Source organism: Eptesicus fuscus, chromosome 1, assembly GCF_027574615.1.
Source record: "Eptesicus fuscus isolate TK198812 chromosome 1, DD_ASM_mEF_20220401, whole genome shotgun sequence".
Classification (NCBI taxonomy): Eukaryota; Metazoa; Chordata; class Mammalia; order Chiroptera; family Vespertilionidae; genus Eptesicus; species Eptesicus fuscus.
The window spans coordinates 128,367,061-128,385,902 of NC_072473.1; the positions used below are offsets into that span (position 1 = coordinate 128,367,061).

The 18,842-nt window shown below is 43.5% G+C and overlaps 1 protein-coding gene across 1 annotated transcript in view; it reads right to left on the bottom strand.

Moving 5' to 3' along the window:
• The window catches only part of LOC129149994 (P antigen family member 3-like), a 29,585-nt gene extending 13,348 nt beyond the window's left edge, over positions 1-16,237 (bottom strand). Inside the window, exons 1-2 of the mRNA XM_054719996.1 lie at positions 16,232-16,237; positions 14,133-14,225 (exon numbers count right to left, since the gene is read on the bottom strand). Coding sequence (XP_054575971.1) covers positions 14,133-14,225; positions 16,232-16,237 — 99 coding nt within the window. The remainder of the gene's footprint in view (positions 1-14,132; positions 14,226-16,231) is intronic.
• Positions 16,238-18,842: the final 2,605 nt, after the last annotated feature.

An 18,842-nucleotide genomic window follows, 5' to 3' on the forward strand; every position in this document is an offset into this window, starting at 1 on the left:
AGGTTTTCCTGCCAAGGCCACAGAGCATTGAAATCTCTAGGGCAGCCCTGGTCAAGAAAACGGCCCCAAGTGTGGTTTTTCCCTACTCCCAATCATTCTTATGCTTTCAGATACTTTGTGGACAGACACGCTAAGTGGAACATTCATGGAGAATATGTTTCAAAAACTTGGCCGTGACAGAAACGTATTTTAATACCATGTTTACACGTATACTTTGACGAATCGCTGCCTTCTCTGAGTCTGGGATTTGTGTCATGCATACAAGGTAATTGCTCACTTCCATAAATTAAATACATTCACCCCTGTTTTCTTAACTTGTTTGCTTGTGTTACCGTGCATACATCTCCAGACGGTCACCGTTTCTCTGAATATACCTGTGGTCATTCGGTCAGTGTATGGCTTAGCAATACCCTCAGATAACGGTGCTGGGATTTAGGCTCAGTTCTCTGTCACTTGCTGTGCAGCAGTACTGCACCCTGTACTCTAAATCCCATTGATTAGACCAACAACTTGCTAGGCAAAGATCACTTACAGCCTATCACTAGTCTTCATGGACAACAGCCCTTTTCCTGTATACACTTTTAGAAGCGTTTACATTGAGAAACAAGAAGGATTTCTTACTTAGAACTTGAAACCCCAAATCTGCTTCGAATGGGATTCAATGACGTTTCATGTACATCTCGTTCCACCTTAATTGTGAGGATTAAATGAGGTGATACATGTATAGAACCCAGTTTAGAGAAGTAGGAATGGATAGGATGTATTCTATAAATGTGATTGATTATTTCCATGATAAAAAATCTGAATGGAGTTATTGGTATAAGTACATAAGTGAGGATGTGGTCAAGTCATTCATGACCATGGAGGAGAGACTGAAATTATATAGACCATAGAGCCATGATTTTACTTTACTGGGTGTATAAGTTTGAGATCAGCATAGAACCTAGAGCAGGTAGCTTTCTGAATGACTGCATCATTAGAGAGGTATTCTGCAGGGAAGATGTGCATTCTGCAAAGGTGGATGTGATGGGCACCTGAACCGTCCCCTTCTGTCTCTCCCTTGTAAGTAGGCTCTGATACTAAAAATCTGAGATGCTGCCCAGATAGAGATGATCATGAGAAAGCTTATTGCTGCATTTCTCTTAGCCTTGTGGAGGACTGTTTCATGGAACAGAAGAAGAGTTTTTACCTACCAATTCCTTTCAGGAAGCTAGTGTACATCAAATAAAATATGGGCTAATGTCGCTCGTGTGGTCATTCATTAACAACCTAAACAAAGTATCAAGAGATTACTCACAAGAATAAAATATCATGACCAAGCGCACTTCCCTCGAAGCAATACAAGATTTGATTAACCCTAGGAACTTATCTATGTAACTCACCATATTAACAGATTAATGGAAGGAACAATCCTATGATCAGTTCAACAAGTACACAAGTTTCTGAATAGAGGTCAACATATATTCAAAATTAAAATTCTTAGCAGACTGAGTGTGGAATGGGATCTCCTTCACTCCACTGTGTACATGGTGAAATGTTAAAAATTTCCCATTTCCTATCAAAATAAGAAAAGTTTGGTAAAGTAATCCCAATTCTAGTAACATTGTACTGCATGGCTCAATGTGTTGTTGTAAAATGAGAGAAGGAAACAAAGGCATATTTTAAGAAAATACTCACCTGGGGATATTCTTTCCATTTTTTTTTTTTAGCACATGTGAATGGGGGATAAGGGAGGAGGGAGCAAGAGAGTTAGGGAGGGAGGGAAAGATAAAGATAAAGAGGGAGAGAGGTAGAAAAATAGCCATGTGAGATACACACATTGGTTGACTAACTTGCACATATGACCAGACTGGGGTAGTGGATAGAACTTGCAATCTGGTAAGTACTCTTGACAGATAATTGATTCCAAGATCTATAAGTCTGAGTGCTGACACTCTAACCAATGAGCAAAATCAGCTAATATAGCATAATTTATAAAGCTACAGAAAAAAATTTGTTACCATTTAGAAACGATTGGGTTGTGCATAGTGAAACTTAGAATCTATCTAGAAATAACCATTTGGAAACAATAATCCTCTATAATAAAAGGATAATATGGAAATCAACCAAACGGCAGAACGACCAGTCACTATGATGCCCACTGATCACCAGGGGGAAGACTCTCAAAGTAGGAGCTGCTCCCTGGTGGTCAGTGCATTCCCACAGAGGGAATGCCACTCACCCAGAATCTGGGCTCACAGCTGGTGAGTGCATAGTTGGTGGCAGGAGCCTCTACCAACTCCATGGCAGCAGTAAAGTTGTCCCACTGCCAGCTCAGTTGGACATCCCCTAAGGGCTACCAGACTACCTGAGGGTGCAGGCCATGCTGAGTGACCCACCCATGAGTGCATGAATTTCATGCACCAGGCCTCTAGTCATATATAACAAGGTTATTGTAGAGAACACCAATGTACAAATATATCAGCATAAGAAAGCTAAATTGTAGTGTAAAATATCAGAAAATGATATAATTTTTAATACTACCAAGGTTTTGGAAACACCACAAAAGATTCGCAAGATTCCTTGGATAATGCTGCAAAACTTTATTGAGAGAACTTTAACATTGTAGTATCCAACTTAAGAATAATCTGTGTGTCTTCGGATCATCTTCCTTTAAATGGTTGGTTTCCCTTCTCCTGCAAGGAAACAGAACTGGTGGGAACATTCCTTAGTCTCATCACATTTAGATGACATTAAAGGTACACAAAGGACAAAGTTTAGATTTTATAAGACAGACTTCCATGCACACATTTTACCAATATTGATTAATCACACCACTTTTTCTATTGGTACTCAGAAACAAAAAGACTGTTCCAGTTCAGAGCACAGGAAATGAAATGAAATGAACCTATTAAAAGGTGGTTTTAAATAGTAAGCAAAAAATGTATAAACTTTTTGAAAAATCTGAACACCATCCAACAGAAAACCCCTAAGAAACAAAAAACATTTACAAGAAATGCTTCGATTCTGAAAATAAGGTAGCTAAAACAGAATTTTCACATTTATTCCTGTCTATGTGAAGTAAACAGAAATTCCTGTACTGCCTTTGCTTCTTCCTTATGGTGAATGAAAAGCAAAAATGTTTCTTGGGCTCATTTAACCCTTTTATGCAAGTGTGTAAACAGGGTAACCTTGTATCCCCAATTCCATCTGTGGTCCTAGTGTAATTATAAATAATGCTTTTCTCACACTCTATGTGTTTCAATTTGTATAATCACTTTTACAATCACACGGATTTTAAGTCAGTAACATCATTTTTTATACCAAAATGTGAAGCTTATTTATATAATGCCTTACAGTAATACGGAAAAACAAACATAAAGACAACACACACACACACACACACAGGTAAAGAATGAATGAGAGTTTGAGAAAAAAAGATGGCGACTGGCAGGAAGGTAGGGAGAGAGAGAGTGTGAGTGAGGAACCCATAGAGGAGAGTGCAGATGTGTGTGTGTGTGTGTGTATGAGCTAGGGTCAGTTAGATTCTGCACGTCTTCCAAGGGGCTGCCTAACTGGGCAGTCCTAGCCAGCGGAGCCCTGCGCACAAAGCTAACACATCTCCGCGGCTGGTGCGGACGCCATCTTGAGAAACAGAGCTGCCTGAGACTCGGATCCTGGCTTCTGACACAAACCAGGACCCTGCAGCCACTGGGGACAGAGAACTGCTATCACAGCTTCAGACCAACAAACAACAAGAATCCAGACTTCCCAGCAGAATTCCGTGAGTCAAAGAGCCTATCCCCCTCCCCACAGGTGCGCAGACAGTGCCATAGTAACTGATAGATCCGCCCCTCGCCCAAGCCTCAGAGCTTTGCGCAGGGACTCGCTCCCCCTCAGGGAATTTGGCACACGCAGGACAGAAGCAGCTCCCTGTTGGGGAAATCTGTCAGTGTGCACAGAGGGCTCCCCTTCGGAGAATTTGGGGGAATTTGGCTTGCGGGTCACAGCTCCCCCTTCCGGGAATCTTAGTGCTTGCACAGAGGGGCTTCCCCTTTGGGGAATTTGGCGCGCAGGACAGACTCCGCCCCCCTTCCGGGACTCCGGTAGAGTGCACGGAGCCAGCTCACCTTCAGGAAATTAAGAGTGTGCGCCCTAGCCAGTTTGGCTCAGTAGAGAGAGCACACACAGGACGCAGCTCCACTTCAGGGAATTTGGCACGCCGGATACAGCTGCCTGGGATCCCTAACTCACAGCGCATTCACACTAAGAGCCAGCGACCCCAATTGTTGGTGCATGCACACACAGGGACCCTGATTCTCAACAAGAAACCGCACAAGGCAACAGAGACTCTGACACTCTAGTCTTGGTGCAGAGAAACTCTGACTCCTGGCACATGCTAAGGATCTCATTTTCGGCACATACCAACCGTGTGGTGCAGACAGGGCCCCTGATTCTAAGTGTGCACACGAGACCACACGGAACACTGGGGACACTGACCCTGGGCAAGTCTGGTTCCCACCAACCAAAGGCAGCCACACGTCCTAGTGTCAGAGCACTTCAGTGAAACTCGGGTGGAGCGAAGTCCCCACAGCACACAGCCCAGGTCCACGCAAACGGAAGCTTGAGCTTTCTGGTGATAGCCAGAATGGGGAAACGAAATAACTCACAGAGGAAAGAAAATGTGGAGTCGCCAAGAAAGGAAATCAGTGAAACTGAAGCTTGCAACATGACCAAAAAGGAGTTTAGAGTAATGGTCGTGGAATTTATACATCGGATGGATGAGAAAATCAACAACTTATGCAAGAATCAGGAAGAAATGAAAAGTGATATAGCTACAATCAAAAACACCATGGAAAGTTTCAACAGTAGACTACAAGAAGCAGAGGACCGAATTAGTGAGTTAGAAGATCAGGTACAGAAACAAGCTCAATCTGAACAGCAATTGGAGAAAAAAAATAAAAAGCAGGAGGAAGGCCTAAGGGAGCTTCGGGACAACATGAAACGAAGTAACATGCGTATAATAGGGCTGCCAGAAGGACAAGAAGAGCAGCAGGGATTAGAAAATCTATTTGAAGAAATAATGACAGAAAACTTCCTGGATATGGGAAAGATAAAAGTTACGCAAGTACAGAGAGTCCCAAGCAGGATCAACCCCAAAAGACCCACACCAAGACATGTCATAATTTCAATGGCAAATATAAATGATAAAGAGAGAATCTTAAAGGTGGCTAGAGAGAGACAGAGAGTTACCTACAAAGGAACACCCATCAGATTGTCAAATGATTACTCAACAGAAACACAACAAGCTGGGGTAGCAATACTTATATCTGACAAAATAGACCTCAAGGTAAATGCCATAACAAGAGATAAAGAAGGCCACTTCATAATACTAAAGGGAGAAATCCAACAAGAAGAAATAATTCTGGTAAACATATACGCTCCCAATATAGGAGCACCCAAATACATAAAAAAACTCCTGGAGGATTTCAAGGGAGAGATTAATAGCAATACAATCATAGCAGGAGACTTTAATACCCCACTATCACCACTGGACAAATCCTCTAAACAAAAAATCAGCAAAGAAACATCAATCCTAAATGAATCACTAGACCAGATGGAATTAATTGACATCTTTAGAACATTTCACCCCAAAGCCACAGAATATACATTCTTCTCAAAAGCACATGGGTCATTTTCAAATATAGACCATATGCTGGGTTACAGGCAAAGTCTCTTCAAATTCAAGAAGATAGAAATTATATCAAGCGTCTTCTCAGATCACAGTGGCATAAAACTGGAAATCAACTACAATAAATACAATCCAAAGAAATCAAACACATGAAGACTAAACAGCATGCTATTAAACCATGACAGGGTCACCAGAGAGATCAAGGAAGAAATAAAAAACATCATGGCAACAAATGACAATGAAAACACAACAATCCAAAATCTATGGGACACAGCGAAAGCAGTCTTGAGAGGGAAGTTCATAGCCCTACAAGCCTATTGCAAAAAACAAGAAACAATGGTAATAAATTACTTAACCCTACAACTCAAAGAGCTAGAAAAAGAGCAGCAAGAAAAGCCCAGTGTAACCAGAAGGAAGGAAATAAAAAAGATCAGAGCGGAGATAAATGACATAGAGACCAAAGAAACAATACAAAAGATCAACAAAACCAAGAGCTGGTTCTTTGAAAGGATAAACAAGATTGATGGACCTCTAGCCAGGCTCACCAAGAAGCAAAGAGAGAGGACCCAAATAAACAAAATCAGAAATGAAAGAGGTGAAATAACAACAGACCCCGCTGAGATACAAAGGATTGTTACAAAATACTACGAACAACTCTAATCCAACAAACTGGACAACCTGGAGGAAATGGACATATTCCTAGAAAAATATAACCTTCCAAAAATCAATCAAGAAGAATCTAAAGAGCTCAATAGGCCAATAACTATGGACGAAATTGAAGCAGTCATCAAAAAGCTTCCGGCAAACAAAAGCCCAGGGCCTGATGGCTTCACAGGAGAGTTTTACCAAACACTCAAGGAAGAACTAAAACCTATCCTCCTCAGACTATTCCAAAAAATTCAAGAAGAAGGAACACTTCCAGGCTCCTTCTATGAAGCCAGCATCACCCTAATACCAAAACCAGATAAAGACAACACAATGAAAGATAATTACAGACCAATATCCCTCATGAACACAGATCCCAAAATCCTCAACAAAATTCTAGCAAATCGGCTCCAGCAGTACATCAGAAAGATCACACACCATGACCAAGTAGGATTTATCCCAGGAATGCAAGGATGGTACAATATCTGCAAATCAATAAACGTGATACATCACATAAACAAATTGAGAGATAAAAATCACATAGTCATATCAATTGATGCAGAAAAAGCATTTGACAAAATCCAACACCCTTTCTTGATAAAAACTCTCAACAAGGTGGGAATAGAAGGCTCATACCTCAACATAATAAAAGCTATATATGATAAACCCACAGCAAACATCATACTCAATGGACAAAAACTAAAAACATTTCCCCTAAGAACAGGAACAAGACAGGGATGCCAACTCTCTCCACTACTGTTTGACATAGTACTGGAAGTATTAGCCATTGCAATTAGACAAGAAGAAGAAATAAAAGGCATCCAAATTGGAAAAGAACAAGTAAAGCTGTCTTTATTTGCAGACGACATGATATTGTACATAAAAAATCCGAAAGACTCCGTCAAAAAACTAATAGACTTAATAAATGAATTCGGCAATGTAGTAGGATACAAAATTAACGCCAAGAAATCTATGGCCTTTCTATACACCAATAGTGAACTTACAGACAGAGAGACTAAAAAGGCAATCCCATTTACCATCGCACCAAAAAAATTAAGATACCTAGGAATAAACTTAACTAAGGAAGTAAAAGACCTATACGCAGAAAACTACAGGACACTGAAAAAAGAGATAGAGGAAGACGTAAACAGATGGAAGAACATACCATGTTCCTGGATTGGTAGAATCAACATCATTAAAATGTCCATACTACCCAAAGCAATCTACAGATTCAATGCACTCCCCATCAAAATACCAACAGCATATTTCACAGACCTAGAAAGAACTCTCCAAAAATTCATCTGGAATAAAAAAAGACCCCGACTAGCCTCAGCAATCCTCAGAAAGAAGAATAAAGTAGGTGGGATCTCAATACCAGATTTCAAGCTGTATTACAAAGCCACTGTTCTCAAAACAGCCTGGTACTGGCACAAGAACAGACATATAGATCAATGGAACAGAATAGAGAACCCAGATATCGACCCAAACCACTATGCTCAATTAATATTTGACAAAGGAGGCAAGAACATACAATGGAGTCAAGACAGTCTCTTCAATAAATGGTGTTGGGAAAACTGGACAGATACATGCAAAAAAATGAAACTAGATCACCAACTTACACCATACACAAAAATAAACTCAAAATGGATACAGGACTTAAACATAAGACGGGAAACCATAAAAATACTAGAGGAATCCACAGGCAACAAAATCTCAGACATATGCACCAAGAACTTCTTCACTGACACTGCCCCTAGGGCAATGGAAGCTAAAGAGAAAATTAACAAATGGGACTACATCAAAATAAAAAGCTTTTTTACAGCAAAAGAAACCATCAACAAAACAACAAGAAAGCCCACTGCATGGGAAAACATATTTGCAAATGCTATCACTGATAAAGGTTTAATCTCCAACATCTACAGGCAGCTTATGCAACTTAATAAGAGGAAGATAAATGATCCAATAAAAAAATGGGCAACAGACCTAAACAGAATATTTTCAAAAGAAGACAGAAGGAAGGCCAAGAGACACATGAAAACATGTTCAAAGTCACTTATCATCCGAGAGATGCAAATCAAAACAACAATGAGGTACCATCTCACACCTGTCAGAATGGCTATCATCAACAAATCAACAAACAACAAGTGTTGGCGAGGATGCGGAGAAAAAGGAACCCTCGTGCACTGCTGGTGGGAATGCAGACTGGTGCAGCCACTGTGGAGAACAGTATGGAGCTTCCTCAAAAAACTGAAAATGGAACTCCCATTTGACCCAGTAATCCCACTCCTGGGAATATATCCGAAGAAACTAGAAACACCAATCAGAAAGGATTTATGCACCACTATGTTCATAGCAGCACAACTTACAATAGCTAAGATTTGGAAACAGCCTAGGTGCCCGTCAGCAGATGACTGGATCGGAAAACTGTGGTACATCTACACAATGGAATACTATGCTGCCATAAAAAAGAAGGAATTCTCATCATTTGCAGCAACCTGGGTGGAATTGGAGAACATTATGCTAAGTGAAATAAGCCAGTCAATGAAAGAAAAATACCACATGATCTCACTCATTTAGGGATAGTAAAGAACATTATAAAGTGGTGAACAAAAAGATAGATACAGAGACAGTAAAGCATCAAACAGACTGTCAAATTACAGGGGGAAAGTTTGGGAAAGGTGGGGGAGTTATGAAATCAAACGAAGGACTTGTATGCATGCATATAAGCATAAACAATGGACGCAAAACTCTGGGGGGGGGAGGGCATGTGTGGGTGTGGGGTGGGGGGGTAATAGTAAGATATGTACACATATAATACCTCAATAAAAATATTAAAAAAAACCCAAAAAACAAAAAAAAAAACACAGCAATGCGGTACCATCTCACACCTGTCAGAATGGCTATCATCAACAAATCAACAAACAACAAGTGTTGGCGAGGATGCGGAGAAAAAGGAACCCTCGTGCACTGCTGGTGGGAATGCAGACTGGTGCAGCCACTGTGGAGAACAGTATGGAGCTTCCTCAAAAAACTGAAAATGGAACTCCCATTTGACCCAGTAATCCCACTCCTGGGAATATATCCGAAGAAACTAGAAACACCAATCAGAAAGGATATATGCACCCCTATGTTCATAGCAGCACAATTCACCATAGCTAAGATTTGGAAACAGCCTAGGTGCCCGTCAGCAGATGACTGGATCGGAAAACTGTGGTACATCTACACAATGGAATACTATGCTGCCATAAAAAGAAGGAATTCTCATCATTTGCAGCAACCTGGGTGGAATTGGAGAACATTATGTTAAGTGAAATAAGCCAGTCAATGAAAGAAAAATACCACATGATCTCACTCATTTATGGGTAATAAAAAACATTATAAACTTGAACAAAAAGATAGATACAGAGACAGTAAAGCATCAAACAGACTGTCAAATTACAGGGGGAAAGTTAGGGAGAGGTGGGGGAGATAAGAGATCAATCAAAGGACTTGTATGCATGCATATAAGCATAACCAATGGATGCAAAACTCTGGGGGGTGAGGGCATATATGGGAGTGGGGTGGGGGGTGGCAATGGTAAGATATGTACACATATAATACCTTAATAAAAAAATTGAAAAAAAGAAAGTATTGGTACATATATACATCCTATCTAATAAAGAGGGAATATGCAAATTGCCTGTCACACCATCACAAAGATGGCAGTGCCCACAGTGGAGGTGGGGTTTCTGTAACACAAGATTGCTGTGCCTACAGCAGAGGCGGGGTTTCCGTAACATAAGATGACTATAACTACAGCAGAGGCTGAGTTCCCATAAGGAGCCTTAAGGAGTAATCAGCAGGGACCTGAGGCTGCGTGGCACTGGCCTGGGGCAGGGGACCTGAGCCTGCACCCCCTGCCTGGTGGGGCTTGACAGGGGACCTCAAGCTGCGCCCCCTGCCCCGGACTGGGGGACCTGGGGCTGCGCCCCTGCTCAGCAGGGCTTGATGGGGGACCTGAGGCTGTGCCCCCCACCAGGCAGTGATTGACGGGGCCCTGAGGCTGCACCCCTGACCCAGTGGGGCTCGATGGGGGACCTTAGGCTGCGCCCCTCTCCTGGCGCTGGGGTGGGGGACCTGAGGCTGCAGCCCCTGCCCAGCAGGGCTTGACAGGGGACCTCAGGCCACACCACCTGCCCTGGCACCGGGCCAGGGTCCCTGAGGCCATGCTCCCCACCTGGCGGGGTTTGACAGGGGACCTGAGGCTGCGCCCCCCACCAGGCAGGGCTTGACGGGGTCCTGAGGCTGTGCCCCAAACCAGGCCGGGCTAGATGGGGGACCTGAGGCTGTGCCCTCATTAGGGTGCCAGGCTGGGGGTCCTGAGGCCACACCCCCACCTGGCAGGGCTTGACAGGGAACCTCAGGCCATGCCCCCCGCCTGGCAGGGCTTGACAGGGGACCTCAAGGTGCGCCCCCTGCCCTGGTGCTGGGCCAGGGGACCTCAGGCTGTGCCTATCCCCCGACCCAGCAGGGCTTTACAGGGACCCTGAGCCTGTGCTCCCCACCTTGCAGGGCTTGACGGGGGACCTCAGGCTGCACCCCCTGCCCTGGTGCTGGGCCGAGGGACCTCAGGCCGTGCCCCCACCTTGGTGCCGGGCCAGGGACCTAAGGGTACACTGGAGGACCTGAGGCTGTGCCCCCCCTGCCCAGTGCCAGGCTGGGGGACCTGAGACTGTTCCCCCTCCTGGCAGGGCTTGACAGGGGACCTGAGGCTGCATCTCCACCCTGTGGGGCCTGACGGGGCCCCTGAGGCTGTGCCCCTCACCCAGCGGGGCTTGATGGGGACCTGAGGCTGCACCCCCTGCCTGACACCAGGCCATGGGAACTGAGGCCGTGCCTCCCACCCAGTGGGGCTTGGCAAGGGTAGGGCTGGCTGGGTCTGGATCTCGCCCAATGGGGGTGGGGCCAGCTGGGTCTGTATCTCATGCGATTTTGAGGTGCTGCAGGTGGGCAGGGACTTGACTCTGGGTCCTGCGGCGTGCCCCAGACTCTGACAGGAGGAAGATTTTCATATACATTTTACTAATTCTCTTTCATCTCTGATACTTCTATTATAGAGAAAGGGCAAATAGCAATAGTACATTATTTCCTCTAATTAAACCCCCTTTAATGTGCATGAATTTTGTGCACCAGGCCACTAGTACTATATACAATGGAATATTACTGGGCCATACAAAAGAATGAAATATTGCCATCTGCGGTAGCATGGATGAACCTAGATGGCATTATACTAAGTGAAGTAAGTAATTCAGATTAAGAAAAATATCATGATTTCACTAATATGTGGTATCTAAAGTATACTATATATATGAACAAACAAAATAGAGACAGACTCGTAGATACAGAGAACAGACTGATGGATGCCAAATGGGAGAGAGATTGGTGGACTATGTAAAAAAGGTGAAGAGGTTAAGAAGTACAAATTGGCAGTTTTTAAATAGTCATGGTGATATAAAGTCCAATATAGGTAATATAGCCAATCACATTGTTATAACTATGTATGGTGCCAGTTTGTTGCCCAACCTTATGCTGTATGCCTGAAATTAACATGAAGTAATATTGAATTATCTACACTAATAAAAGAGAAAAATGCTAATTGACTGTACCTTCGCTATGCCCAACAGCCAATCAGAGCGAGTATGCAAATTAACCCATAAAAGATGGCGGTTAATTTGCATATGCTGAGGGAGGGAGTAGTGAAGACTGAAGACAGCATAGAAGGAAGAGGGAGGGAAAGCAGAAAGCAAGACGGCTGCAGGAGGGAAAGTGCAGGCAGGGCGGGCGGTGGGCTGCGGCAGCAGCAGGTGGCAGAAAAGTGCGGGGTGGCAGCAGAAGGGAAAGCATGGGGCAGTGGTGGTGGGAGAGAAAGTGCAGGGGGGCGGTGGCTGTGGGAGGGAAAGTACAGAGGGTGGGGGGCAGCAGTGGCGGGAGGAAAAGCGTGGGGTGGGGGTGGGGGGCAGAGGCGGCAGGGAAAGCACAGGGTGGTGGGAGAGGTGGCGGTGGCAGGAGGGAAGCCCGCTGGAAGCCCTGTTCTTGCAGGAATCTTCCTGCAACGGGCCTCTAATATAGTATAATTGAAAATAAAACAAAAAAATTAAAAACAAAAATAAGACCTGGCTGGTTTGTTCAGTGGGTAGTTTGTCGGCCTGCAAACTGAGTGGTCCCAGGTTGGATTTCGGTCAAGGGCACATGGCTGTGCACTCAGGTAGTTCAGGAGGCAGTCAATTGATGATTCTCTCTCATCATTGATGTTTCTATCTCTCTTTCCCTCTCCCTTCCTATCTAAATAATAATAATAATAATAATAATAATAATAATAATAATAATAATAAAACACACACACACAACAAAAAGAAAAAGAAAATTTTCTGAAGGAGTGCCTGCATTTATGATTCTAGGACAAATCTTGGAACAACCAGAAACTTATTATGTTAAAATAATTAGTTATATTTAGGTGCAAAGGCCCTATATGTAACTTTGCATACATGAGTGTCATTCAGTAGAAAGTAGCAAAAGTAACATCAAATTTTTAGTGATAAACAGCAAAATTTCCATCTTACAATGAGAATACAGGAAGTAGGATGGTAATAAATTGATGGACTTTATTGTCAGGTTTGTCTTGGAAAACTTTTTAAAAATATATATATTTTATTGATTTTTTTTACAGAGAGAAAGGGAGAGGGATAGAGAGTTAGAAACATCGATGAGAGAGAAACATCGATCAGCTGCCTCCTGCACACCCCCCACTGGGGATGTGCCCGCAACCAAGGTACATGCCCTTGGCCTGCGGACTGGGAGCCTTCAGTCCGCAGGCCAACGCTCTATCCACTGAGCCAAACCGGTTAGGGCTGTCATGGAAAACTCTTAACGTTGAATAGCTAAAATAATCTGTAGCCTGAATTATGTAAATAATTAACTACCAGTGTTTGTTGAACATAGTTAAAAGAAGTAATTTCTGTTTCATAAAAATTAGAAGATACTTCTCATTTTCCTAATCTTGATAAGTTAGGAAACATCTCTTAAAGTCACTTAAAAATCACACACATATAATGACCTGTATGCCAGTATTCTCAATCAAAGGAAAGAGTGGCCATATTCCAGTGCACTCCTTTCTGAGGCTCTAACCTGCTCCACTGAACTGCATCTCTTCCTGGGTCAGTACTGAGCTACCTTACAGTTCAGACACGCTTGAGTATTTAGCATTTTATACAATACCATTGATTATTTCAGACACAAACATAGGTGGTAGCAAGACCACAAACCTTGGAATAAAGTATAACTTATGTCTCAGTGAGTCAAGTTCCCAGCCTCAGTTTTCTCAGTTATAAAATGGGGCTACCATTTTATACAAATAGGCTTGGTTTCAGGTGTTCTATGATGGGCTGACTTGGTCCTCTGCCCATGCTGATAAACATTGCTTACACTTGTGAAGCAATAACTGAGAAGGCCACTCAAAATGTTCTAAGAAGAACCAATTAAAATAGAAAACCAATGCACATTTTTGTAGTTAAAAAACTATACAGTTTGCTCTGGTTTAGCAAGGATTGTACTTTCAAGAACACTACACAAACCTTGAAGAAAAAGGGAAAGTTCATAGTGAAGGAGTGCGAGCAGCTGTGAATGATACAATCTTCACATTTTCAGTCAACTTCTAGGACATGTTTGCGTTGCTTTTTTATACTTACTTTCCAACAGCTATGGTATGCACAATACATGATAGACAGAGAGACCCCTGCCCCCCACAGGCAGTCTTCTTCCCTTCCCCTTCCCCTTGAACCTCAGGTGCTCCTGCATCTGCTTTCTCTTCATCAGGTGTAACATCCTGACTCTCAGTGGGTGGCTCCTCTTTTTGAGGTTGTTCATCACTGGGCTGCTGGTTCTAGGTTGTGTGTGTGTGTGTGTGTGTGTGTGTGTGTGTGTGTGTGTGTGAAAATGAAAGGTTTTGTTGTTAATACATGCCAATGATATAAATATAAGTAATACATATATATAATGAACTAGAGGCCCGATGCACGAAATTCGTGCACTGGGGTCCCTCAGCCCAACCTGCACCCTCTATAATCCAGGAGCTCTCAGGGGATGTCCTACTGATGGCTTAGGCCCACTCCCTGTGGTTCTCTGCTCTCTGTGGGCCTGGAGGTTTCACTGCAGCCCTGGAGATGAAGCCTCCATGCCCTGCTCTCCGCTCTCTGCCTGCCTCCGCCATGCGCCATGCGAAGGAAGCCCCAATGCCTTGCAGTGTGCTCTGTCTGCCAGGCCTGGGGGCTTTGAGGACACCGACACACTAAGGAAGCCCCAATGCCCTGTTGTCCTGGCTCTGTCTGTGGGGCCTGGGGGTTTTCCCGCCACCACCTTGCTAAGGAAGCCCCCATGCCCTGCTGTCTGAACTCTGTTTGCTGGGCCTGGGGCTTCCCCACTGCTGCAGAAGCCTCCATGCCCTGCTGTCTGGGCTCTGTCTGCCAGGCCTGGGGCTTTCCTGTTGCCACAGAAGCCTCCATGCCCTGCTGTCTGGGCTCTGTCTGCCAGGCCTGGGGCTTCCCCCGCCATCACCCTGCAAACGAAGCCTCCATGCCCTGCTGTCTGGGCTCTGTCTTCCAGGCCTGCGGCTTCCCCGCCATCACCCTGCAAATGAAGCCTCCGTGCCCTGCTGTCTGGGCTCTGACTGCCAGGCCTGGGGGTGTTCCCATCGCCACCGCGCTAAGGAAGCCTCCATGCCCAGCTGTCCAGGCTCTGTTTGCTGGGCCTGGGGCTTCCCTGCTGCCGCAGAAGCCTCCAAGCCCTGCTGACTGGGCTCTGTTTGCTGGGCCTGGGGCTACCCTGCTGCTGCGGAAGCCTCCATGCCCTTCTGTCCTGGCTCTGTTTGCAGGGCCTGGGGCTTCCTCGCTGCCATGCTAAGGAAGCCTCCATGCCCTGCTGTCCAGGCTCTGACTGCCGTGTCAGGGGGCAGATCAAAAACTCCTCCAGATCAAAAACACCTCTGGAGGCGGATCAGCCTCGCTGCTCCTGCGGACAGGCCGGACACTCCAGCAGCAGAGCTGAGGGGACTGGGTGCCACCATCTTGTGGCTATGGGGGCCGCCATTTTGTCACGGAAGTATGGTCAATTTGCATATTACTCTATTATTAGATAGGATAAGAATAAAGACATTTATAAACATGATATATTTATTTTTGTTGTTGTTAATCCGAGGAACAGACAGGAATCATATATGTGAGCGAGTCACATCGATAGTTTGCCTCCTGCATGTGCCCTGACTATGGAAACTGCAACCCAGGTATGTGCCCTTGGCCTGGAATCGAACCTCTGATACTTCTGCATGAGCCAATGCTTTATACCAGGGGTCCTCAAACTTTTTAAACAGGGGGCCAGTTCACTGTCCCTCAGACCATCGGAGAGCCAGACTACAGTTTTAAAAAAACTAGGAACAAATTCCTATGCACACTGCACATCTTATTTTGAAGTAAAAAAAACAAAACGGCAAAAACACCCGCATGTGGCCCGCGGGCCGTAGTTTGAAGACGCCTGCTTTATACAATGAGCAACATCGGCCAGCGCATGATATATTTATTAATGATGTTTTTCTTCTCTCGGCTTGCCTCCTCCAAGAGGAGCTGCCCAGAAGAGTTTTGGAAGCTCTTTCAAATTCTGCTGAAATCCATGTGGGCAGTCTATGTTAAAAAGCAGGAGAAAGGAGTCATAGGGGATATTTCCAGTGGCAACTGCAGAATGGAAGCCTCCTTCCTAATGAATCCTCCTGTATCAATACTTCCATCTCCTTACCAGAACGGAAGCTTTTCCCACTTTATATTCTTTAAACAAAACTTTCAGAAAAATAAATTTCTGGTAATAGACAACATCAAATACTGGAGGACTCACAGCCATGGGTTCAACTGGCTGCGGAGACTCTTCATCTTCTCCTAGTATTATTTTCCATAAGGATCTTGATGTTACATGCTGACTCATATTTCACACTGAAAGTAGAACATTTTGATTTGGAAAATGTACTTAAAAGTATAACTATACCATCAAAATGTCCATACTACCCAAAGCAATCTATAGATTCAATGCACTCCCCATTAAAATACCAACGGCATATTTCACAGACCCAGAACGAACTCTCCAAAAATTCATCTGGAATAAAAAAAGACCCCGAATAGCTGCACCAATCCTGAGAAAGAACAAAGTAGGTGGGGTCTCAATACCAGATATCAAGCTGTATTACAAAGCCTCTGTTCTCAAAACAGCCTGGTACTGGCACAAGAACAGACATATAGATAAATGAAATAGAATAGGGAACCCAGAAATCGACCCAAACCACTATGCCCAATTAATATTTGACAAAGGAGGCATCACCATACAATGGAGTCAAGAAGGTCTCTTCAATAAATGGTGTTGGGAAAATTGGAGAGATACATGAAAAAAAAAATGAAAGTAGACCACCAACTTACACCATACACAAAAATAAACTCAAAATGGATAAAGGACTTAAACATAATACAGGAAACTATAAAAATACTAGAGGAATCCACAGGCAGCACAATCTCAGACATATACTGAAGGAACTTCTTCACTGATACAGCTCCTAGGACAATGGAAACTAAAGAGAAAGTAAACAAATGCGACTATATCAAAATAAAAAGCTTTTGAACAGCAAAGGAAACCATCAACAAAACAACAAGAAAGCCCACTGCATGGGAGAACATATTTGCCAATGTTATCACCGATAAGGGTTTAATCTCCATTTACAGGGAACTCATACAACTTAACAAAAGGAAGATACACAATCCAATCAAAAAATGGGCAACGGACCTAAATAGAGACTTTTTGAAAGAAGACAGAAGACCAAGAAACATATGAAAACATGCTCAAAGTCAAAGGTGACCAGATTTTAACATTGGTAAAGCGGGACACCATTGACTGGGGGGAGGGGGGGGAGTTCTTGATTAAAAATTTGGTCTATATGGAGCAACAAAAATTTTCATAGAACGCAAAAACAGTATTGTAACATATTTTTTTAAAATTTCAACACATGTACAATTGACAAATATAAGTAAAAAATTATGTATAGTATTATTTTATTCTTTGGCATATTTCTCATTTGAGTGAATTTTTTTTAGTAGATTGTTGTCGTTGTTTAAAAGGTCATGAATTTGCCGTAACATAAGTCGTAAGTGTCACTTTCAAGGCCAGCGCTAGACTTTTTGCCGCCACTATAAAATATAAATAATACGAGTACTGTCTGCTAAATTCAAGAAAATTTATGTATTTATGAAATAAATAAATAAATTACTTACCTAAATTATCTGAATAGCTGATTTGTAATGACATCACTTGTTTAACTAGCTTACTAGCACGCAGTACGATGTGTATCGTCTGAGAGACAGTTACAAAATGTTTTCATCGTTGCCAATCCCAAAAAATGCCATTATTCATTAAGTCCAAACAATGGTGGTCGAATTCTAACAACTGATCAACAATGCGAACTTTGATAATCAGTTCTCGATAATCAGTTCTCAACAATTATTTGTTATTATTAAAGTTTAACATGAGAAAATTAACAAAAATAACATAAAACTCATATCCTGGCTAAATAGCCATATGGCCGCCGAACACCTTATATTCCCTTCCCGTTCTCCCGCCGTTCCCTAGCTTGTCGTACATTCTTTCCAAAAATCGGGACTTTTTTAAAACGCCGCGGGATGGGACAAATTGTTAAAAATCGGGAATGTCCCGCCAAAAGCTGGACGTCTGGTCACCTTATCAAAGTCACTAATTATCTGAGAGATGCAAATCAAGACGGCAATGCGGTACCATCTCACACCTGTCAGAATGGCTGTCATCAACAAATCAACAAACGACAAGTGTTGGTGAGGATGCAGAGAAAAAGGAACCCTCTTGCACTGCTGGTGAGAATGCAGACTGGTGCAGCCTATGCTGCTGTAAAAAAGAAGGAATTCCTAACATTTGCAACAACGTAGATGGAACTGGAGAGCATTATGCTAAGTGAAATGAGTCAGTCAGCGAAAGATAAATATCACATGATCTCACTCATCTATGGGAAATAATGAACAACATAAACTGATGAACAAAAACAGATCCAGAGACAGGGAAGCATAGATCAGATTGTCAAACCTCAGAGGGAAGGTAAGGGAGGGTGGGGGTAAGGGGGAGAGATCAACCAAAGGACTTGTATGTATGCATATAAGGCTAACCAGTGGACACAGACAACACAGGGGTGAGGGCATGAGTGGGGGGGGGGGGTTGGGAAGGTTGCGGGGGCCTGATGCGGAGGGGGCCAAACATGGCGGAGATCTCCCTTTTCCGCGTCCCGCGCAGAAAGAGAGATGAACGAACCGGTTCTAAGTGGAGGCGGCCAGGGATTGAGAAATAATAGAAATAAAGAAAACAAGACGCAAAAATAGATTCATGAAGCTGGGGCTGGGTGGGACGCCATCTTTCCTCTCTCATGGAGAGGCAGCATGACGAG